At 45.5% G+C, this 24,176-nt stretch overlaps 1 protein-coding gene across 1 annotated transcript; it reads left to right on the top strand.

Annotated features, from left to right (window-relative positions):
• The first annotated feature begins 239 nt into the window (after positions 1-239).
• Positions 240-22,946, top strand: LOC119911329 (lysophosphatidylserine lipase ABHD12-like). The gene is made up of 14 exons (XM_038730171.1): positions 240-265; positions 587-655; positions 12,398-12,519; positions 13,786-13,891; positions 16,640-16,759; positions 16,863-16,893; positions 19,942-19,987; positions 20,066-20,198; positions 20,277-20,314; positions 20,427-20,506; positions 20,585-20,667; positions 22,162-22,240; positions 22,414-22,541; positions 22,612-22,946. Exons 1-14 carry the CDS (start codon positions 240-242, stop codon positions 22,649-22,651), a joined length of 1,101 nt encoding a protein of 366 aa, XP_038586099.1. The 3' UTR covers positions 22,652-22,946.
• The last annotated feature ends 1,230 nt before the right edge of the window (positions 22,947-24,176 follow it).

Here is a 24,176-nt window from a genome sequence, read left to right as displayed (position 1 = left end):
CTATTTTATAGCTCCTGAGCTAACCTTAGTCTTGGATCTAACATCAGTCTCTATTTTCTTTTTTCTTCCCCAGTCTTTCTATTTTTTCTTCTCCTACAAATTATCAACACTCCTGCTCCCAAACTCTTGTGAGGTCTTCAAACAGTTCTTTTTCAGCAGATGTTGCAGTTTTCAAGGCCTCTGACAGTCTGACCATTTGTAAAGTTGGTCATGGTGAGACAGAAAGCTCTTCCTTGGTGATGTTCCTGTCAGCACTCGGTCTCATGTGAGAGCATTTTGGCTGAAGTTCATTTTCACAGTGAAGCCTTCTTGACCTTTTAAACTTTGTGCTGTTAGGTTCACAGTCTTTAAGGTGGTGTTGTCCTCTTTATGATTCGACTGTAGATGATAGATGTGGTCTGACTGGCTGCGTCCTCAGCGTTGGGAAGACGCTGACGTCAGTGGAGGTGGGCTTGGGCCTGTGATGCATCAGGTTGGCACGCCTCTCTGTTGAACGCCTCCTGTATCACCTCCCTCTCTTCCTCACAGTCAGATTCTGCTGTGTCTATTTTTTAGCTGCTCTCTCGCCTTCTTCATGAAACTTCAGAGCTGCCATCTTGTCCACTGTAGCTCTGTCTCGCTGTCGTCTTGTCTCATGGTTCGTTGTGCTCTGCAGGTATCTTGGTCTGTAGGCAGATCTTTTGTCTTTCTGCCACCTGTTTTAACTTTTCACTTCTTTGTTTGGGAGTTGTTGTTTTATCTATCTATCGTCTCCTCCCTTTCTAATATAGCCTTTCTTTTTCCATCTCTCCTTTTTATCCTAACTCAACCCTTTAAAGACCCTAATTCTTTTCCTTCTTCTTCTTCTGCCTGTACTGGCCCTTAAATGCTCTTACTTCTATCTTTCTTCCACTTGCTCCGTACGTTTCTTCATCTGGAGGTATATCTATTTAGACCTTATCTAACAGGATGGGCTCTTTCATTATTCCGTCTCTGACTACTTTTCCTTTACTAAAGGCTATATCTTATGTCAGTACTATCTACCTGTTGGTCAAACTGTTTCTCCCTATTTTCCCTTTATTCTGAGCTTTCTCTATCTCTTAACTGAGATCTTTTATTTTATCTTTAACTATTTAGTTGTGCTGTTACCACATATGTTGCTGCCACAGCTCCCTCCTGTGACCACCTTTGCAGTTGATTTCTCTTTTCTCTTCTGGTTTTTACCATTTAACTGTAACTGCTGTGTGCCTCTCAGGACAGCCATCACACACTCACTGCGAGCAAACACTTAATTTCTGGAAATTTTGGAATTTGGATGGTCTTCATGCCTCGAAAAAGAAGAAAACAGTTAATTGTCAAGCCACACAACCAAGAAACTAGAATGAAACAAAAATCATTCAGACAGCTTACTTTTTCTCCAGTTTAAAGGAACTATTTTACCAAAAGTTATCAAAAGAATGTTTATGCAAACAAATAACCAACTAAGGAGACAGTGAACCAACAGTTAAGAAATTACCATTTATATTATATTTTCTTTCTGTCCATGTTCCCACATTTAACACATTTTCATGTTCTGAAACCAACGTTTTTTGTGTAGATATCTTTTTGATTCGTAACAATTTCTTCTGCTATTCCCTCATTACTCGCTCTAAATAATATCCTTTCTTTTGTGATGCATATGTTAATGTATCTGATGTAGCCTAGTGAGTGTGTGTGCTAATGCATATCTAATGCATGTGTTTCAATCCTCCATAGACTTCTATCCAATGCTATTTTTTTAGAGCTCAAATGGCGCCGGCTCAAATTCCTGTGAGAAACATGAACACCAGTGCAGCTCAACGCGCTCTACAAAAAGCCTCTGGGACCACTAAAGTCCGCCTAGAGTATTTTCCGCCATTTTGAATTTGAATCTTCTCCTCGGCCGTGACTCCGATTGCCACCAAATTTTCAGTGAATCATCATTGGATCAATCTTATTAAAAGTTATGTAAAGAATGTCGATATCTCAATTTCCTTTCAAAATCTCACAGAAGAAAAATCTTTCGCTCTGAATAGTCTTTTCTTTAACTCTTGAGAAAACTCTAAGATCTCAATAGTATATCTTTTTGAGATCACTGCAATCTGAATTGTTGCTCCTAAACCCCTTAGGAGAAATGGATGAGATGAAGAGAGATACTGAATGGATACTGAATTGAGATCACAACAGGATAAATGAAAGCAGCAGCTGAGATCCAATCATTGTATCCTTTTCACTTCATCAATGTCTTGCTTATAGCTCCTAAAAAGCCGGTGGGAGCTCTGGGGAGATGTTCGTATCACATTACTGTCTATGCCTGAACCATGCTGGAGGCCCTGCGCTGAATTTGAACCCTGCTACTGCTGTTCAAAGGGCAACAACACTGCCGCTGTGCCATCCAGCTAAAATTAATAGTGAAGCACTGGTTGTCTTTAAATAGAGTACAATTTTCCTCTACTTAAAAGATGAGAAATACCAAATCCACAATTAAAGTCCTCAAAAATCTACTCAAGTAAAAGGTCTAAAAGTATTCCACAGTGAAAAGTGCTCATTCTGTATGACAGATACATGTTGTATCTCAGTTTTTGCGTGCATTCGGTCCTTAATGAATTAATCTCAAACCAGTTATGCTGGCTTTGACTACCTTAACAAACGTCTCGGGTTACGTATGTAACCCTGGTTCCCCGAGAAGGGGAACGAGACACTGCGCCGGTTACGACACTATGGGAACGCCTCTAGGCGAAGCAGGTCTGAACGTGAATGAAATCACTCCAATCCTATTGGTTTGTTGCTAGAACGGTAAGGTGTGACGGAATAACCGGAGGAGTATAAAGCACACCTGTACACACTCATCATTAGCTTAAACTATGAAGCAGGCGCTTCAGGCGGGGAGAGAGGTGCGGCAGGCCGACGCAGTGTCTCGTTACATACGTAACCCGAGACGTTCCCCTTCGAGGGAACTCGAACTGCGTCGGTTACGACACTATGGGAACGAGATACCCACGAAACCGTGCCGAAAACCCCGCCTGCCCCAGTGTGCAATAAAGTGGCACTACTAAGAGGAGAGCGCACGAGTGCCAGGTGACGAAGGAAGGTCAAGACGGTAAAACCGAATGAATGTGTGCAGAGTGGCCCAGCCAGCCGCTAAACAAACATCCTGCAAAGAGGCCCCGGAAAGGAGGGCTCGAGAGGCCGCCATGCCTCTGGTAGAATGAGCCCTCACAGCCACAGGTGAAGGCAAACCGCGCACCTGATAGGCCAGGGAAATAGTCTGAACAATCCAGTTGCTAATAGTATGTTTGGATGCAGGGAGCCCAGCCCTGGGAGACCCAAAACACACTAGCAGCTGGTCAGCCTTCCTCCAACGGGAGGACCTCAGAGTGTAAATACTCAGTGCTCTGACAGGGCAGAGCAGATGAAGTCTCCCGTCCTCCGCCGTCACATGAGGTGGAGGATGAAATGCCTGCAGCACTGTGGACCCTGCCGCACAAGAAGGCACTTTAGGGATGTATCCTGAACGAGGGTGCAGGATAGCCCTAATATTCCCCGGGGCAAACTCCAGGCTTTGCGGGGAAACCGAAAGTGCTTGGAGATCCCCCACCCTCCTCAGAGAGGCGATAGCAAGGAGAAAGGCCATCTTGAGGGTCAAGTGCTTAGCCTCAGCTGACTCCAGGGGTTCGAAGGGGGCCTCAGCCAACGCCCCAAGAACCACTGCCAGATCCCAAGTGGGAACCTTGGACCGAGTCGCAGGTCTCATCCTCCGGGCACCACGGAGGAAACATACAACCAAGGGAAGTTTCCCCAAGGACCCCTCCCTCAGAGGGGTGTGGAAAATAGCTGCCACGTACACCTTGAGGGTGGAAGGGGAAAGACCAGCAGAACCGGTCCTGGAGGAACTCAAGTACCTGAATCACCGGGCAGGTAACAGGGTCCACCGACCGCTCCCTACACCAAGTGGAGAAAACGCTCCACTTCAGGCCGTACATCCTCCGTGTGGACGGGGCCCTGGAGCTCAGGACGGTCTCGACTGCTCCGGCTGTTAGACCCGCCTCTAGGTACTGTGCCCCCTCAGGGGCCAGACCCACAGTCGCCATATGGCGGGGCAAGGGTGAAGAACCCGGCCCTGCGCCTGGGACAGATGCTCTCGTGTGCCACTTCCTCATACAATCCTGAATTTGTTTCTTACAATCTGGGTGTTGCCCTATTTTAAGCTCCATTGGGCTCCACATTCCACCTTCCTTTACCATTCTTGCCGCTATCAGCTAGCAATCTATAAATGAGAGGATCCTTGGTTTGAATCTCATGTACAAGGTCTGTTTTAATTTTATTTTAAGTCTTATACTATCCTTTAGTATTATTGTTATTCTTTCTCTATTCTTTATTATTTATTTATTTTCCAGTGACACCTACTTTACATTATCCATACATATTAACTAAATCCTCCTGCTAACTGTTTAACTCCTTTGGGTTTTTGGTACTTCAGCCGCAGATTCACTTAAAAATAGTTATTACTGGACGAAAATAATTGCAGAGTACTCCAACTGTTTCCACTGTACTCTTATATTTCCACAAATTAGCAACCTTTGTTAGATGCAGCAATTTCTGTTTTTGCCTTTGCGTTTCACCTGTGCTCTATATCTACATTAGTATGCTAGTTCCAGCAAAAAAATGTTTTCTGTACTAAATGACCTTTACTGTTATAATACCTTAGTATGCTGCTTCAGCTTCACTACCTTTTCTGTATCCAGCAGTCATCACCATTCTTTACTAATCTGCTTACTGTCAGGCTGTTATTGGTTCAGAAACTTTTATAACTTCTGTTATTATTAACTCATGAGCAACTTGCTATAACGTGCTGTTGTTACACTATAAAGGTGCAACAGATCACAAAACTCTCACATAACTCACACACACACACACACACACACACACACACACACACACACACACACACACACACACACACACACACACACACACACACACACACACACACACACACACACACACACACACACACACACACACACACACACACACACACACACACACACACACACACACACACACACACACACACACACACACACACACACACACACACACACACACACACACACACACACACACTCACACACACAGACACACACACACACACAGCTCCTGCTCTGTGCTCCTCCTCTACACACACACACACACACACAGACACACACACACACACAGCTCCTGCTCTGTGCTCCTCCTCTACACACACACACACACACACACACAGCTCCTGCTCTGTGCTCCTCCTCTACACACACACACACACAGACACACAGCTCCTGCTCTGTGCTCCTCCTCTACACACACACACAGCTCCTGCTCTGTGCTCCTCCTCTACACACACACACACACACAGCTCCTGCTCTGTGCTCCTCCTCTACACACACACACACACACAGCTCCTGCTCTGTGCTCCTCCTCTACACACACACACACACACAGCTCCTGCTCTGTGCTCCTCCTCTACACAGACACACAGCTCCTGCTCTGTGCTCCTCCTCTACACACACACAGCTCCTGCTCTGTGCTCCTCCTCTACACACACACACAGACACACAGCTCCTGCTCTGTGCTCCTCCTCTACACACACACAGCTCCTGCTCTGTGCTCCTCCTCTACACACACTGCGGTGTAGCCTGGCCAGAGTGGCTAGGAAGGTGGTAGGTAGGCAGACTCCAACATCATATGTTTACTGAAGTGATTATTTTATTGACCATGGTCGGCAGTACGTGGATAATTCAATCCAAAATAAGAAAAATAACGCATCAAACTTCTAGCAACACTAACACGAGGCACGTGTTCACAGCAGCACACCCTCACCACCTTTTTTTCCCCCTGTTTATATATGGTGGTCAATTCACACCCAACTGCTTCAGCCCATCCCATTCTGATGCAGGTTGATCTACTCCACAACATCTATATCTAGAAATCTCTTAATATTTGGAACTTCGTTATCAGTTCACTCCGCTCCCACTGCCTTCAAAACAGGTCAGGGTTATTCACACATTTATTCATAATACTCAAAAACAACCAAAAGAAAAACATTCCTATAAAGAAAGAAAACCCTCTACTTGGTTTGGCCCGGTGATGTCATCCATGACCACCCTATTCCTATAAAACAGGAAATACTTAGGCCGGCCCCTCCCCAAACAATTATCCTGCATGGTGGAACTAAACAAAGGAACAAACAATTGTAAGTATTAACACAGGAAAACAATTAAACCAAGTTTAAACTTGCAACCTAATAAAATTGAACTGAAACTAACTTATGACTATGTGTTTACTCTAACTTATCATCTGCTTTGCACTCGCCTGTAACATAATACAAACACAAACAACCCGGAATAGTAAGTGGTGCACTTTTACACAAGCTATGACAAGTTACCAAAAAACATAAACATGTATGTATAAACTAGAAAGTCATGGCCTGTATGGGACAAGTGGTGAGCAAACCCACTTCGTCACCCCCCCCTTAAGACCGTTACTCCTCAGAGTCACGGGACAGGAAGTCAGCAATGACATTCTTCATCCCTGGTCTATACTGGACCTGAAAACGATAAGGCTGAAGTGATAAGTACCATCTAGTAATTCTAGCATTAGTGTCTTTCATTTTGTGGATCCACTGCAAAGCACGATGGTCCGTCTCAAGAACAAACTCTTTGCCAATGAGGTAATATTTCAAGGTGTCTAAAGCCCATTTAGTAGCTAGAGCTTCTTTTTCAACAGTTGAGTACCTCTTTTCCCTTGGGAAGAGTTTTCGGCTGATATACTGGACAGGCAACTGGTTTCCATCTTCACCTTGCAGTAACACAGCTCCGAGACCTACTCCTGAAGCATCTGTCTGCACAGTAAACGGAAGAGTGAAATCTGGGCATTGCAATACAGGTTCTTGACATAGACAGTTTTTCAAGTCTTTGAAAGCATTCTCACTTTCTTGAGTCCACTTAACCTTTACTGGGCTGGTTTTGCCAGTCATGTCAGTTAGTACAGCCGATCTTGATGAGAAGTTAGGGATAAGTCGACGATACCAGCCAACTAACCCCAAAAATGACCTTAGCCTCCTCTTAGTGTTGGGTAGCGATGAAGCTGCAATCGCCTCTACCTTTCCAACCTGAGGACGGATGCCTCCTCCTCCAATCACATAGCCAAGGTACTCCACCTCCGACTTGGCGATATGACACTTCTTCGCGTTGATGACTAGACCAGCACTCTGGATGCGTTGAAAGACATTGGCAAGATGTTGCAGATGCTCCTCCCAGGTCCGGCTGAAAATTACAATGTCATCAATGTAGGCTGCTGCATAGTCCTCCGCTCCTCTCAAAACTTCATCCACCAGCCTCTGAAATGTTGCCGGTGCTCCATGTAAACCAAATGGCATCACTCTAAATCTGAACAGGCCACTTGGAACTCTGAAAGTTGTTAAATCCTTTGAAGATTCGGTGAGGGGCGCTTGCCAGTACCCTTTGCAGAGGTCAAGGGTCGTTAGGAAGTTGGCCTTCCCCAAGCGCTCAATCAGTTCATCAACCCTTGGCATTGGATAAGGATCAAATGCAGACACAGCATTCAACTTTGAAAAGTTGACACAGAACCTCAGTTTAGAATCATCTTTCTTTGGCACCAACACCACAGGGCTACACCACTCACTGCGAGAAGGCTCAATGATTCCTGTAGCTAGCATCTCCTCCACTTCTTGCTTCAGTTCAGGAACAAGTCTGGCTGGAATGCGGCAGGTGGTGTCCCTGATAGGCGGCTGTTCTGGTGAATAAAGATGGATATGATGTTTAATAAGATGTGTACAGCCTGGCTTCAGACTGAAGAGCTCTTTTGCCATGTGGACTTTCAACTCCTGGCGTTTAACTGCTGTAAGATGGCCTAGATCTGGAAGAACTGGAGTCCCAGTTGAAGAGGGAAAATACTGCTCTTGAAGCTCTTCCTCATCAATCACTGTGCGTGCCCACAGGGTTGTAGACTGCTCTTGTTGGTCTACTCACTCTTTCAACAGATTAACATGGAAAACCTGATGCTTTTTCCGGCGGTCTGGCAAAAAGAGTTCATATGTGACCGGGCCCATCTTTTTTTTAATCTTGTATGGCCCCTGCCACTTGGCAAGGAGACCACTGTCAGACGTTGGCAGCAGTAGCAGAACTTGCTGGCCCTCCTGTAAAACTCTCCTCCTAGAAGCTTTGTCATAACTCTGCTTCTGTCGCTTTTGTGCTTCAGCCAGATTACTATTGGCAAGCTCTTGGAACTGGTCCAGTTTATCTCTCATCTTCAACACTTATGAGAGCTCACTGCACTGCTGTTGTGGCATGGGACCCTCCCAGGCCTCCTTTAAGACATCCATTGGACCCCTTACTGAGTGTCCATAAAGCAGCTGGAAAGGTGAAAATCCAGTTGATGCTTGTGGGACTTCTCTGTATGCAAACAACAAGAATGGGAGCCACTGGTCCCAGTCTGACCCAGAGTCATTCACAAACTTCCTCAACATGGACTTGAGGGTTTTGTTAAAGCGCTCAACGAGACCATCTGTTTGTGGATGGTAGGGACTGGTCTTCACACCTTGAATTCCCAGCATGCTGTACACCTCTTTTAGTAAACTTGAAGTGAAGTTGGTGCCTTGATCTGTGATGATCTCCTTTGGGATTCCGACTCTGGAAAACATCTGTATGAGACAGTTGACAATCTGGCGGGTCTTGATCTTCTTCAACGGAAAGGCCTCATTTTCTCGCACCTGAGGGAGCCCGGAGAAGGACCCAGACCTACGCAGAAGGCCGATTCTGTGTGGCAGCAGCACTTTCAGGGAACGTTTGAAGGGGCTCCTCACAGCAAAAGCTTCCAGCGGTCTGCGGCCACCGTGGCTGACTTACAACAAGTCCTTTAGGCAGGTCCCGCCTCCGAGCAGCTGAAAGGGGACAGAGCCAGAACTGGACTTCCACCGGGTCAGAAACACGACGCTAGCAGATTTTCCTGCTGGTTCTGCTGAGTGCTGCTGAGAAAGACTTTGACACAAAATAAGGTTTACAAAGTGTTTCTGCCCGCCGGTTCCGCTTGTCGTTCTACCTGTTGTTCTACCTGTTGTTCCGCTTGTCGTTCTACCTGTTGTTCTTCTTGTTGTTCTTCTTGTTGTTCCGCTTGTCGTTCTACCTGTTGTTCTTCTTGTTGTTCTTCTTGTTGTTCCGCTTGTCGTTCTACCTGTTGTTCTTCTTGTTGTTCTACCTGTTGTTCCGCTTGTCGTTCTACCTGTTGTTCTTCTTGTTGTTCCGCTTGTCGTTCTACCTGTTGTTCTACCTGTTGTTCCGCTTGTCGTTCTACCTGTTGTTCTTCTTGTTCTTCTTCTTGTTGTTCCGCTTGTCGTTCGGCTTGTTGTTCCGCTTGTCATTCTGCCTGTTGTTCCGCTTGTTGTTCCGCTTGTCGTTCTACCTGTTGTTCTTCTTGTTGTTCCGCTTGTCGTTCTACCTGTTGTTCGGCTTGTTGTTCCGCTTGTCGTTCTACTTGTTGTTCTTCTTGTTGTTCCGCTTGTCGTTCGGCTTGTCGTTCTACCTGTCGTTCCGCTTGTCGTTCTACCTGTCGTTCTACCTGTTGTTCTGCCTGTTGTTCTACCTGTTGTTCTACCTGTCGTTCCGCTTGTCGTTCTACCTGTTGTTCTACCTGTTGTTCCGCTTGTCGTTCTACCTGTTGTTCTTCTTGTTCTTCTTCTTGTTGTTCCGCTTGTCGTTCGGCTTGTTGTTCCGCTTGTCATTCTGCCTGTTGTTCCGCTTGTTGTTCCGCTTGTCGTTCTACCTGTTGTTCTTCTTGTTGTTCCGCTTGTCGTTCTACCTGTTGTTCGGCTTGTTGTTCCGCTTGTCGTTCTACTTGTTGTTCTTCTTGTTGTTCCGCTTGTCGTTCGGCTTGTCGTTCTACCTGTCGTTCCGCTTGTCGTTCTACCTGTCGTTCTACCTGTTGTTCTGCCTGTTGTTCTACCTGTTGTTCTACCTGTCGTTCCGCTTGTCGTTCTACCTGTCGTTCCGCTTGTCGTTCTACCTGTCGTTCCGCTTGTTGTTCTACCTGTTGTTCTGCTTGTTCCGCTTGTTGTTCTACCTGTTGTTCTGCTTGTTCCGCTTGTCGTTCTACCTGTCGTTCCGCTTGTCGTTCTACCTGTTGTTCTGCTTGTTCCGCTTGTCGTTCTACCTGTAGTTCTACCTGTTTTCTACCTGTCATTCCGCTTGTCGTTCTACCTGTAGTTCTACCTGTTTTCTACCTGTCATTCCGCTTGTCGTTCTACCTGTTCTACCTGTCGTTCCGCTTGTCGTTCTACCTGTCGTTCCGCTTGTCGTTCTACCTGTCGTTCCGCTTGTCGTTCTACCTATCAGGTCTGAGAGTCTGGACTCCCAGCTGTGTCCCGGTCCTGATGTCTCTGGGGTTCAGCATAGTCCCACCGTCCAGAAGTGAACTGGTCCTTCATGCTGCGTTCAGGTCCCGTCAGGTTCCTGACCTCTGCAGGTGCATCTCAGGGCTGACCGTGACGTTTGTCTGTCAGCGGCTGCTGACCTGTTGTTATCTTGATAAGACGGATGTCCTCTGTCCTCTAGCCGATGGTTCACCTGGACGCCATGCGCTGCTGTCATGTGACGTCAGTGCGAGGCGTTCAGGTGCAGCTGGAGGACGGGCGCTCTGTCCTTCAGGAGCTTTAAAGACCAAAATGATTCGCCCTCAGGAACATCTTCCTGCTTGCAGCATTGATTAAATCAAACATTCACCAGAATTCATTCGGAAGCTTTTGGTACGTTTTGGAACAGAAAACAGATTTTAGGCTGGTTTTATATCAGTCAGTGAAAAATGAGCTGGTGCCTAATTAACCAATCGGCTTCCAAAGAACAGCTGAGCGTTCAGTCAGCATAGAAGGAACAGGGCTCCTGAACACATCATGGAGAGGCGACTGAAAGACTACTTCTGCTCAGCGTGCCGGAGACGGAGGACGTCGGTCCTGACCTCGGGCGGAAGATAGTGCTCGTGATAAGGAGGAACCGGCCGTGGTCCTAAGCGCAAGATGTCAAGAACTCTGGAGAGGAAATTAGTCGCTGAGCCGGCCTCCTGTGGAGTCGATGTCTCAGCTGCGAGGGCTCTTCATGGCGCCCCACAGCCGGGCCGAGGTTTGCCCGTCAACGCTGGAAAGGTAAAGATGAGTTTTAGAAGTCTGTGCTTTGGTCTGATGAGACTGAACAGGAAGTGAACAGCTCCGTCTCAGGCGGGTCATGGAGGCGTCTGTCCCGGTCTGCCTGGACCGGCCCAGTACAGAACTCCTGTTGTTGTCCGCGGCGGCTCAGAAAGGTCTCTGGACCGCTGGTCCTGTTCACACTGAGACGACGTGTTGTTGCTACTGGTCATTTCCACGGAGACATCAACAGGAAGTACTCAGAGCCTTTACTGTAGTACAAGTACTAACACCTCACTGTAAAAATACTAAAAGTACTGCACTGACAATGTTACTACAGTAAAGGTATAATCAGGAAAATGTACTTGAAGTATTAAAAGTACAAAATGTAGTACTATCATATATTATTATTATCATTGTGATGCGTTCATGTAAATCAGGATTTTCCTGCTCTGCTTGTTGAGGTTGAACTCTTTAGTTTGATTATTTACATTCTGGATCCATCAGCTGATTCTTTCCTCCTTTAATCGACTGGAAATGAAGCAGCGAGAAATGTTGTCATGGCAACTCAGTGTTTGTTCGTCCACTGAAGGACCAGCTGAACTTTATAAACTCTGACTGTGTAAAGTCAAAATGTCTGAGATGGAGTAGAAGTACGAGTAAAGTACAGGTACTTCTAGTTTGTACTTAAGTCCAGTATAAGTAAATGTTTAGTCACAGTTTTAGTATTAGCTTCTGGGTCCTGGTCCCCCTCAGGTCCTGGTCCCCCTCAGGTCCCGGTCCCCCTCAGGTCCTGGTCACAGAGTAATTAATTCCTCCCTGCAGAAATACTTGTTGAAGTACACATTGTTATGAATACTCATGTACTTTTACAGTAGGATTTTAAATGCAGAAGTTGTACTTGTGCTGAGTATTATTACGTAGTATTACTGGTATTTAAACACATGATCTGAGTACTCTGTCCCCCATCATGATGATCCTGATACCCTAGGAGCTGAGACCAGCTGGTGAAAGTCCAGGTCCTGGTCTTTAAACTTTAAAGAGCTGGATGCAGACTCTCTGCTTGATGAACGGCTCCTGTGGCGGCTCAGATTGCACCGAGCGCGCTCAGATTGCACCGAGCGCGCTCAGATTGCACCTTCATTTTCTAAGCTGTCAGGCTGAGCAGATAAAGAGCTGAACTGTAGATCTGGACTTGAACTGACTGACCCGGGTCTCTGTCCTCAGGTTGGGTCTGCTGGGGAAGCTGAAGAGGACGGCGCTGTGGCTGCTGGTCGTCTACATCTCCGTCCCCGTCATCATCAAGCTGTGTCCGTCCATCCAGGCCAAACTCGTCTTCCTGAACTTCGGTGAGTGGAAACCGGACCTTCGTGTGCCCCTTCAGGACGAGGCCTCTGACCCTGCAGGGTCATCATCGGGTCAGAGTGTCAGCACCTGTTGGGGGGCGTCTCAGGTGTCTACCGGCTGCTTCTGTCCTCTCTGTCTCAGAGAGGGCGGGGCTTAGCGGCTCCTCTCTTCAGGCAGCTCAGCAGCTACAGGGCGCCCGCTCGCCGTGTGGGCGGAGTCAGATATACGTTGTGTCCGGTGTTGTGCTGACTTCTGCAGCCTGCTGAGACGTCAGCAGGTCTCGTCCGCTCCTCTCAGACGCCGCCGCGTAAATATTAAGTGTAAACGCTCATAGTACGTGTAGAGTACTCCGAGTGAATCCTGTAGGAGGAGAGTGCAGAACTCTGCGTAACACCGGTCAGTTTAGAAAGGAGGAGGAGCCTCCGTCACTAACGACCGGTCTGACCTTACAGTACATGTACTGCAACAGTACGTCCATTGTGTACTCTCCCTTACTAAAGAGTATCCGGCTGTTGTAGTACAGGTACTGTGAAATGTCCCCATAAATATTCACACATATATTTGAATATTTCAGTACGCGTATTTTCATGATGCATCAAAATCACTGATATTAATTCAGTTTGTAATATTTTCTTATTGATATGTTTAAATGTTGTTCACCACCTCATGATCCTGGTCCTGGTCCTGGTCCTGGTTACTGACGACACCCCCTGTCTGTAGCAGCAGTAGATCAGAGGAAACCCTGACCTCCGTCTCAGACGGGTCATGGAGGCGTCTGTCCCAGTCTGCTGTTCAGGGTCGGTGACAGGATGAGGATCATGTGGGGGAACCAGGACCCCATAGATCAGCTGACATGAGCTAACAGCTGATCAATAATAAATAAAAACAGTGTGTCCACCAGGGGGCGCTGATTCACCTGGAGAAGTCGGAGTCGCAGTAAAGATTTTCCCCGAACACGTTCTGCGTCAGAAAATATGAACAGAAAGAAACGAGTGAACATGAAGCTTCGTCAGTCAGACTGCTGCTGGTTAATACTTCCTGCTGTGCAGTACTGAGGAATAATACTACTAGTACTACTACTACAGGGGCATGGTACTGCTCCTACTGCAGTAATAACTTAAAACGAAGGTGTTGGTGTTGTGACGTCAGCGGGGTCAAAGGTCAGCCGGGATCTGAGAGAACAGGAAGTGGGCGGGGACAGCGGGTGATTGACAGCAGGAGATTAGATGTGTCATGTGACCTGTCTGTGACCCCCCCCCCCCCCCCAGTGAGGATGCCGTACTTCATCGACCTGCAGAGACCTCTGGACCAGGGACTGAACCACACACACAACTTCTACCTGGAGTCTGAGCCGGGCCTGAGGATCGGAGTCTGGTAACTACATGTACAAATACACTTTGGGCGATTCACTGATCCAAAATAAAGAGTGCTAAATCGCATGTGTATTCTAAAATATTGCATGTGTCCTTTTAGTTCCTGTTATGGGTGATTTACTAAGAATTATTGCGTAGATGACAACAGGAGCAAACACAACGGAGGTGGCGGTATTTAAACGAGGGTTTTGCGTGTTTTAATGGTTTCCGCCATGGAGAGTTGGAGGGAAAGCAGCGTGAAAACCTTGGTTTGTTCCATTCAGTGGAAATCGTCTGTACCTGCCCGTCCTGCCTGAGACTGCACTAAAAACTGAAAAGCTGCTTTGGGAAACCCCGGCAGAAACAGATGCAGTATGCTGGAACGAACCCGACGGCAGGAAATGCCAGCGGATCGAGCTTCATCCAGCCAGAGGGAACGACCGTCCGCTCCGTGACCTCCTGTCCCTGCCCCGTGCGCCTCAACGCCCCATTCCCTCTGAGACGTGTACTACGGGTTGTGTTGCTGTGACGACCGGCGCCCTGTGAACAGCTGGTGATCCTTCCCTCTGGCTGGATGGATTTTATGTGTGATGCAGTACTGCAGCTCGCCGCAGCGCCACGCAACTTTCTAAAGTCTTCCATCTCACGGAGAAAAGTCGTCCGGTGGAAACTTTGCTTTATTGGCGTGAATGTTAATACAACAGTATCGCCAAAGCTGAAGGGCAAAAAAACAAATTCTATTCATATAGTTCATCAAATAAATAAAATAATTGTATTTGTATATTTTGGATAAAGAATAATATTATCTAATATTATATTCCATCACGGCCGTGTCTCCTTCTCGCATCAATAACAGCAGCACTTGGCACCTTCCTGTCTAACGTATGAAACACAGAGGCTGTTGCGCTCAGGTGAAACTGCCTTTAGGTAGATCCCGTCGGTGAAGTAAATAAATATATTTGCATGTTACGCCCCAAACTGCAGACTCATTAAGGCAAAAGTAGTAAATGAACAACAGGTGCTATCTTGACCTTCTGACAGACGTCACTGCTGCACGCCGTCAGTGGATCAGCTGAAGTTTGCACACGTTTTCACTCCGGCAGAGCTTTAGTGAATCTGACCCTAAATCTACTCTGAAGTACTGTAGTTTTCTCTGCTCCCCCATCTGTCATTATTAATATGTACTCTAATCCACTGCCTGAAGGGGGAGGAAGTACTCAGGTAGAAGATCAAACTGCAGTAAAAGTACTCTGAATACACTCTGTAAGACACGTTTCACTTTATTGTCTTTCATCCTCAGAGTACATGTAACAGTAGAGGGAGTACTAAAGTGTGTACATGTACTCATAATGTATATATTTACTCGTTAGCAGTATCTGGGGTATGTAACAGTAGAGGGAGTACTGAAGTGTGTACATGTACTCATAATGTATATATTTACTCGTTAGCAGTATCTGAGGTATGTAACAGTAGAGGGAGTACTAAAGTGTGTAATGTACTCATAATGTATATATTTACTCGTTAGCAGTATCTGGGGTATGTAACAGTAGAGGGAGTACTAAAGTGTGTACATGTACTCATAATGTATATATTTACTCGTTAGCAGTATCTGAGGTATGTAACAGTAGAGGGAGTACTAAAGTGTGTACATGTACTCATAATGTATATATTTACTCGTTAGCAGTATCTGAGGTATGTAACAGTAGAGGGAGTACTAAAGTGTGTACATGTACTCATAATGTATATATTTACTCGTTAGCAGTATCTGGGGTATGTAACAGTAGAGGGAGTACTAAAGTGTGTAAATGTACTCATAATGTATATATTTACTCGTTAGCAGTATCTGGGGTATGTAACAGTAGAGGGAGTACTAAAGTGTGTACATGTACTCATAATGTATATATTTACTCGTTAGCAGTATCTGGGGTATGTAACAGTAGAGGGAGTACTAAAGTGTGTAAATGTACTCATAATGTATATATTTACTCGTTAGCAGTATCTGGGTATGTAACAGTAGAGGGAGTACTAAAGTGTGTACATGTACTCATAATGTATATATTTACTCGTTAGCAGTATCTGAGGTATGTAACAGTAGAGGGAGTACTAAAGTGTGTAAATGTACTCATAATGTATATATTTACTCATTAGCAGTATCTGAGGTATGTAACAGTAGAGGGAGTACTAAAGTGTGTAAATGTACTCATAATGTATATATTTACTCGTTAGCAGTATCTGAGGTATGTAACAGTAGAGGGAGTACTAAAGTGTGTACATGTACTCATAATGTATATATTTACTCGTTAGCAGTATCTGAGGTATGTAACAGTAGAGGGAGTACTAAAGTGTGTACATGTACTCATAATGTATATATTTACTCATTAGCAGTATCTGAGGTATATAACAGTAGAGGGAGTACTAAAGTGTGTAAATGTACTCATAATGTATATATTTACTCATTAGCAGTATCTGGGGTATGTAACAGTAGAGGGAGTACTAAAGTGTGTACATGTACTCATAATGTATATATTTACTCGTTAGCAGTATCTGGAGTATGTAACAGTAGAGGGAGTACTAAAGTGTGTACATGTACTCATAATGTATATATTTACTCGTTAGCAGTATCTGAGGTATTTAACAGTAGAGGGAGTACTAAAGTGTGTACATGTACTCATAATGTATATATTTACTCGTTAGCAGTATCTGAGGTATGTAACCTGCTCCTGACGCACGGTGAGCCAGGTGCATCATGGGTAATGTGTGTGTGTTCCAGGCACACGGTTCCTGCTCAGATGTGGAGAGAAGCTCAGGGGAAACAAGGAGACTGGTACGACGCCACGCTTAGCTCCGCCCACAAGGTCATCCTCTATCTCCATGGAAACGCAGGGACTAGGTGACCTCACACACACACACCTGTCAGTCATCCTGTGACCTTTGACCTCTGTGTGCGGCGTCCTGTCGATGTGTCTGACCTTTGACGTCCTGTTTCTCTGCAGAGGAGGAGACCACAGAGTCCAGCTGTACAAGGTCAGCACACACACTAACACCTACATGTACTTGTACTTTACCTGAGTACTTGTGTTTTCTGCTCCTGTACGTTAGGACCAACAGTAAAAGTACTCAGAGAAAAACACATCTTCCTACGTGTTTCCTTACCGTTGATCTCCTGGTCTCTGGAGGGTTTTATTAAATAACTCTGTGTAAGATAACGACTTAAAAATATATAAATGAGAGAAATATTTCATTTAAGTTAGAAAGCAGAATGAGCAGTTATTGTTCCAGCTGTCAGTGTGTCAGAGATTCAGGTTTTACCTGACAACTGGTCCCAGAGAAGAATCCTGGTGAACTCTTTGGTGAACGTGCAGCTCAGCGCAGAGACCAGCAGGGGGCAGCAGACGCTAATACGCTTCACTGCTGACAGTGTCACACACAAACAACAAAATATAAACAATAAACTGTAAATAATAATAATAAAACACAAACAAACAACAAAATATACACAATAAACTGTAAAATATTAAAATAAATAATAAACTGTAAATAATAATAAAACACAAACAAATAACAAAATATACACAATAAACTGTAAAATAATAAATATAAATAATAAACAACAAAATATAAACAATAAACTGTAAAATAACAATAAAATATAAATATAAACAATAAACTGTAATAATAAAATATAAATAATAAACAACAAAATATAAACAATAAACTGTAAATAATAATAAAACACAAACAAACAACAAAATATACACAATAAACTGTAAAATAATAAAATATAAATAATAAACAACAAAATATAAACAAACTGTAAAATAATAAAATATAAATAATAAACAACAAAATATAAACAATAAACTGTAAAATAACAATAAAATATAAATATAAACAATAAACTGTAAAAATAATAAAATAAATAATAAACAACAAAATATAAACAAACTGTAAAATATTAAAATATAAATAATAAACAAAATATAAACAAACTGTAAAATATTAAAATATAAATAATAAACAACAAAATATAAACAATAAACTGTAAATAATAATAATAAAACACAAACAAACAACAAAATATACACAACAAACTGTAAAATAATAAAATATAAATAATAAACAACAAAATATACACAATAAACTGTAAATATTAAAATATAAATAATAAACAACAAAATATAAACAATAAACTGTAAAATAACAAAATATAAATAATAAACCACAAATATAAACAATAAACTGTAAATAATAATAAAACACAAACCAACAACAAAATATACACAATAAACTGTAAAATATAAAATATAAATAATAAACAACAAATATAAACAATAAAATGTAAATAATAATAATAAAACAAACAAACAACAAAATATACACAATAAACTGTAAAATAATAAATATAAATAAACAACGAAATATAAACAATAAACTGTAAAATAACAATAAAATATAAACACAAGTATTTAACAGTCCAAATATGCCGTCCTTTTTGTCCTGCAGTAACATTTTCAGCTCCTCATTCAGGCCGTATCAGAGCTCAGATTTGGTCTTTAGAAACACTGAAATCCCGTCAGCCAGGACATGAGGACAGCTGTCAGGTTCGGGTGAGACACCGTGAGCTGCGTTACTGCACTGATCTCTCTTTAAACTGATCTGTCGTACTGAAGTCGCGCTGATGGAGCTGCTAGTTACCAGCTGGACGTGATGTGAGCGTGACTGGGCTGCATGTTTTTCATGACGAGCTGCTGACAGGCTGAATGTGTAAATATGAAATGGGAGACTTTTCATTCATGTCCCACCTGTCTGTCTGTCTCTGTCCCACCTGTCTGTCCGACCTGTCATCTGTCTCAACTGTCTCTCTGTCTCTCTGTCTCACCTGTCCTCTGTCTCACCTGTCTGTCTCTCTGTCTCACCTGTCCTCTGTCTCACCTGTCCTCTGTCTCTCTGTCTCACCTGTCCTCTGTCTCACCTATCTGTTTCTCTGCCTCACCTATCTGTCTCACCAGTCCTCTGCCTCACCTGTCCTCTGTCTCACCAGTCCTCTGCCTCACCTGTCTGTCTCTCTGTCTCACCTGTCCTCTGCCTCACCTGTCTGTCTCTCTGTCTCACCTGTCCTCTGTCTCCCCTGTCTGTCTCTCTGTCTCACCTGTCCTCTGTCTCCCCTGTCTGTCTCACCTATCTGTCTCTCTGTCTCCCCTGTCTGTCTCACCTATCTGTCTCTCTGTCTCCCCTGTCTGTCTCTGTCTCACCTATCTGTCTCTCTGTCTCCCCTGTCTGTCTCTGTCTCACCTATCTGTCTCTCTATCTCCCCTGTCTGTCTCTGTCTCACCTGTCTGTCTCTCTATCTCACCTCTCCTGTCTCACCTGTCTGTCTCTGTCTCACCTCTCCTGTCTCACCTGTCTGTCTCTCTGTCTCACCTCTCCTGTCTCACCTGTCTGTCTCTCTGTCTCCCCTGTCTGTCTCACCTATCTGTCTCTGTCTCACCTATCTGTCTCTCTGTCTCCCCTGTCTGTCTCTGTCTCACCTATCTGTCTCTCTGTCTCCCCTGTCTGTCTCTGTCTCACCTATCTGTCTCTCTATCTCACCTCTCCTGTCTCACCTGTCTGTCTCTCTGTCTCACCTCTCCTGTCTCACCTGTCTGTCTCTCTGTCTCACCTCTCCTGTCTCACCTGTCTGTCTCTCTGTCTCACCTATCTGTTTCTCTGCCTCACCTATCTGTCTCACTGGTCCTCTGTCTCCCCTGTCTGTCTCTCTGTCCCACCTGTCTCTCTGTCCCACCTGTCTCACTGTCTGTCTCTCTGTCTCACCTGTCTGTCTCTGTCTCACCTGTCTGTCTCTCTGTCCCACCTGTCCTCTTTGTCCCACCTGTCCTCTGTCCCACCTGTCTCTCTGTTCACCTGTCCTCTGTCTCACCTGCCTTTTCCACCTGTTATCTGTCTCATCTATCTGTCTCTGTCCCACCTGTCCTCTGTCTCGTCTGTCCTCTGTCTCGTCTGTCTCTGTCTCACCTGTCCTGTCTCCCCTGTCTGTCTCTCTGTCTCACCTGTCCTCTGCCTGTCTTCCTTCAGGTCCTCAGCTCGTTGGGACACCATGTGGTCACGTTTGATTACAGAGGTGAGAAACATTCACACGTTCACCTGCAGAGCTGCTGTCAGCTGACCGACTCACCTGAGTGAGTGTGTGTGTGTTCAGGCTGGGGCGACTCAGAGGGCTCTCCATCAGAGGTGGGGATGACATCAGACGCTCTCTTCATCTACGATTGGCTGAAACGGCGGCTGGACGCCAAAACGCCGCTTTACATCTGGGGACACTCTCTGGGGACGGGGTAACACACACACACACACAAGTACACACAGATACACACACACTCAGTCCAGTTGTACTTAAATCTTTGTGTTTCCAGAGTCGCCACCAACCTGGTCAGACGGCTGTGTGACAGAGGTTAGACACACACACCTGGGTTCAGAATCAGCTGATCGATGATCACTCAGTAATCAGTAATCGGTTCAGAGCCCGCAGGTGATCACTAACACCTGTGTGATGTCACTTCCAGGAAGTCCTCCCGACGCTCTGATCTTAGAGTCTCCGTTCACCAACATCAGGGAGGAGGCGCGGAGCCACCCCTTCGCCATGGTAACGCCCAGCTGACAGGTCACAGCGCCGCAGGTGTGTGTGTGTTTGTTGTACTCAGTGTGTCTGTGTGCGTTTCAGGTGTACAGGTACCTGCCCGGCTTCGATTGGTTCTTCCTGGACGCCATAACAGCCAACAACATCCGCTTCGCCAGCGATGAGAAGTACGTAACCTCTGACCTGACCTTTGACCTTTAGTGATGTAGAACTGTGGAACCTCAGAATCTTAAAGATCCTTTAGTGGAACGCTCACTGACCTTTGACCCTTAGTGATGTAGAACTGCGGAACCTCAGAACGCTCACTGACCTTTGACCTTTAGTGATGTAGAACTGTGGAACCTCAGAACACTCACTAACCTTTGACCTTTAGCGATGTAGAACTGTGGAACCTCAGAACCTTAAAGATCTTTTAGTGGAACCCTCACTGACCTTTCACCTTTAGCGATGTAGAACTGTGGAACCTCAGAACCTTAAAGATCTTTTAGTGGAACGCTCACTGACCTTTAGTGATGTAGAACTGCGGAACCTAAGAACACTCACTAACCTTTGACCTTTAGCGATGTAAAACTGTGGAACCTCAGAACCTTAAAGATCTTTTAGTGGAACGCTCACTGACATTTAGTGATGTAGAACTGTGGAACCTCAGAACGCTCACTGACCTTTGACCTTTAGTGATGTAGAACTGTGGGACCTCAGAACGCTCACTGACCTTTGTCCTTTAGTGATGTAGAACTGTGGGACCTCAGAACGCTCCTTGACCTTTGGTGATGTACAGCTGTGGAACCTCAGAACCTTATGGATCCTGTTAGTGGAACGCTCACTGACCTTTGACCTTTAGTGATGTAGAACTGCGGAACCTCAGAACGCTCACTAACCTTTGACCTTTAGTGATGTAGAACTGTGGAACCTCAGAACGCTCACTAACCTTTGACCTTTAGCGATGTAGAACTGTGGAACCTCAGAACCTTAAAGATCTTTTAGTGGAACGCTCACTGACCTTTAGTGATGTAGAACTGCGGAACCTCAGAACACTCATTGACCTTTGACCTTTAGTGATGAGAGCTGTTGAACCTCAGAACACTCACTAACCTTTGACCTTTAGCGATGTAGAACTGCGGAACCCCCAGAACACTCACTGACCTTTGACCTTTAGCGATGTAGAACTGCAGAACCTCAGAACGCTCACTGACCTTTGACCTTTAGTGATGAGAGCTGTTGAACCTCAGAACGCTCACTGACCTTTGACCTTTAGTGATGTAGAACTGTTGAACCTCAGAACGCTCACTAACCTTTGACCTTTAGTGATGAGAGCTGTTGAACCTCAGAACACTCACTAACCTTTAACCTTAGTGATGAGAGCTGTTGAACCTCAGAACGCTCACTAACCTTTGACCTTTAGTGATGAGAGCTGCGGAACCTCAGAACCTTAAGGATCCTTTAGTGGAACGCTCACTGACCTTTGACCTTTAGTGATGTAGAACTGTGGAACCTCAGAACCTTAAAGATCTTTTAGTGGAACGCTCACTGACCTTTAGTGATGTAGAACTGCGGAACCTCAGAACACTCACTAACCTTTGACCTTTAGTGATGAGAGCTGTTGAACCTCAGAACGCTCCTTGACCTTTGACAGTAACGCAGTAATGTGTACCTGTCTGCAGCGTGAATCACATCTCCTGTCCTGTGCTGATCCTCCACGCCGAGGACGACAGCGTGGTTCCTTTCCACCTGGGCAAGAAGGTAAGAGACCGGTTCAGTTAAATACTGTGAACGCAGTACTTTATACAGTAATGAAATACTGTGACCTCAGTATTCTCGAGTTATTAAACAAATTAGACTTTTACGAGACCGCAATACTTTTTTATAGTAATTAAATACAGAAATTAGACTTTAACCCCACCCTCCTCCTGCAGCTCTACAACATGGCCTCCCAGTCTAAGAGCCTCAGCGGTCACAAGGTCCAGTTCGTCCCTTTCTCCTCCTCTCTGGCCTACAAGCACAAGTTCATCTACAGGAGCCCGGAGCTGCCAAACATCCTCAGGTACCTGCTGTACTTCAGTGTTTAGAACAGCTGGTTCTGGTTCTGACGTTCCACCTGCTCTGTGTTGCAGTGATTTCCTCAGGACAGCTCACCAACCGATGGAGGATTAAGGCTGAAGACGGTTTCCCGGTCGGACCGAACATTCTCGCATGAACACATCATTCCTTTGTCTTTCTGCGTCACACCAACACGGGGTTACCATGGAGACTGGTGACTTTTATCACTGTGGCGTGACGAGGAAGACGCCGATCAGAGACGTGAAGACGCCTCTGGTTTGATCCTGCACTGAGCTCAATTCTTGACCATCTGTGTCATTTTCTTTTACTTCTGACTTGTTTTGAAATGACTTCTCAGTTTGAAGGCCTGTTATGACTTGAATTATGAATTAAAGATTTCTTGTTTTAAGTTGTTTTGTTCTGTCTACTTACTGTTGGGCAGCAGAAGCACAAAGACTGTGTCTAAGATGAGTTTATAAAAACTACATGACGCCAGCCGTGATGTTGGTGTCAGTAACGTCCTCAGACATCCAGCTGTCCTGTTGTGACGTTAGCTTTAGCAGCAGGAGAGCTGAGAGTGGGACTGACATGACCGCGAGACAGAAACCCCAGCACAGCTAAATGTTTTGGTTCTGACCCGGTACTTGGCTGCAGTCCTGCTCCTCAGGTACGGGAGGTGACTGTGGGATCTTCAGGGAGGAGGGTTGGACTCCCCAGATCTCGCCGGCCTCCTGGGAGATTCTCGGGTCGCTGGAGAACCTTCCGGAGGCGGCCGTGTTGCGGATCACCATCTTGGTCCGCTCTGTGTGGTTCAGGAAACAGGAGGATCTACCTGAGCGCTGCTCCTGTGCTCCAAGACATCGTCTATAATGGCAGCTACCCCATTGAGGCCTTCACACGTCTTGTCCGCTAACCTCTGAAATTTTAGTTTAAGAGAGAGAGTGAGTGCTGTCAGGTGTAACTGGTATGTAGAACTGTGTATCATCCGCGTAACAATGATATAAAATATTGTACTTCTCAAAAATAGTACCAAGAGGAAGCACCGGGAGAACTGACCTGAGGAAAGGCAGAAGGGGTGTGGTGGCAGGCTGACTGGCGAGGAGCGAGGGGCGAGGGGGAGCCAGGAGGACGCCAGAGGGGAGAGGTCAGGTAGGCGAGCCCAGCTGACGCGACGGAGGACGGAGGTGAACCTGGGGAACAGACAGGGTAAGACTGGCAAACTGAGAACAGGGAAATAGAGATTCTACAGAATTCTCTGGGGCTTGAGTAGAGCAGTAGCACCAGGTCAGGAGCAACCACGATCAAGCGGAGATTGTGTGGAGAACCGTGGTTGAAATACTAACAGGGGTGGAATGATGGCTGGCAGGTGTGGCGGGCGGAGGAGGCTGCCGATGAGGTGCAGGTGTGGACCGTCAGCCGGGCTCAGGAGCAGAGAGAGGGAGAGAGAGAACAAGCAGGGGTGAGGAGGAGACACAGAGAGGCAGGCAACAGAATGATAACTAAACAGGACACTCCGTCAGCCGGGCTGCCACCACAACAGGAGATAAATGGTAGCATGGAGATGGGCCTATAGCTGCTGTGATCACTGGAGTCAAGGCTGCTTTAAAAGGGGTTGCACAATTGCATGTTTAAAACTAGA

Source organism: Micropterus salmoides, unplaced genomic scaffold (assembly GCF_014851395.1).
Source record: "Micropterus salmoides isolate LMB-PRFRI ecotype aquatic unplaced genomic scaffold, ASM1485139v1 Ms_hic_scaffold_2, whole genome shotgun sequence".
Taxonomy (NCBI): Eukaryota; Metazoa; Chordata; class Actinopteri; order Centrarchiformes; family Centrarchidae; genus Micropterus; species Micropterus salmoides.
The sequence above is the reverse complement of the archived record's forward strand: the minus strand, read 5'-3'. Positions and strand labels throughout refer to the sequence as shown.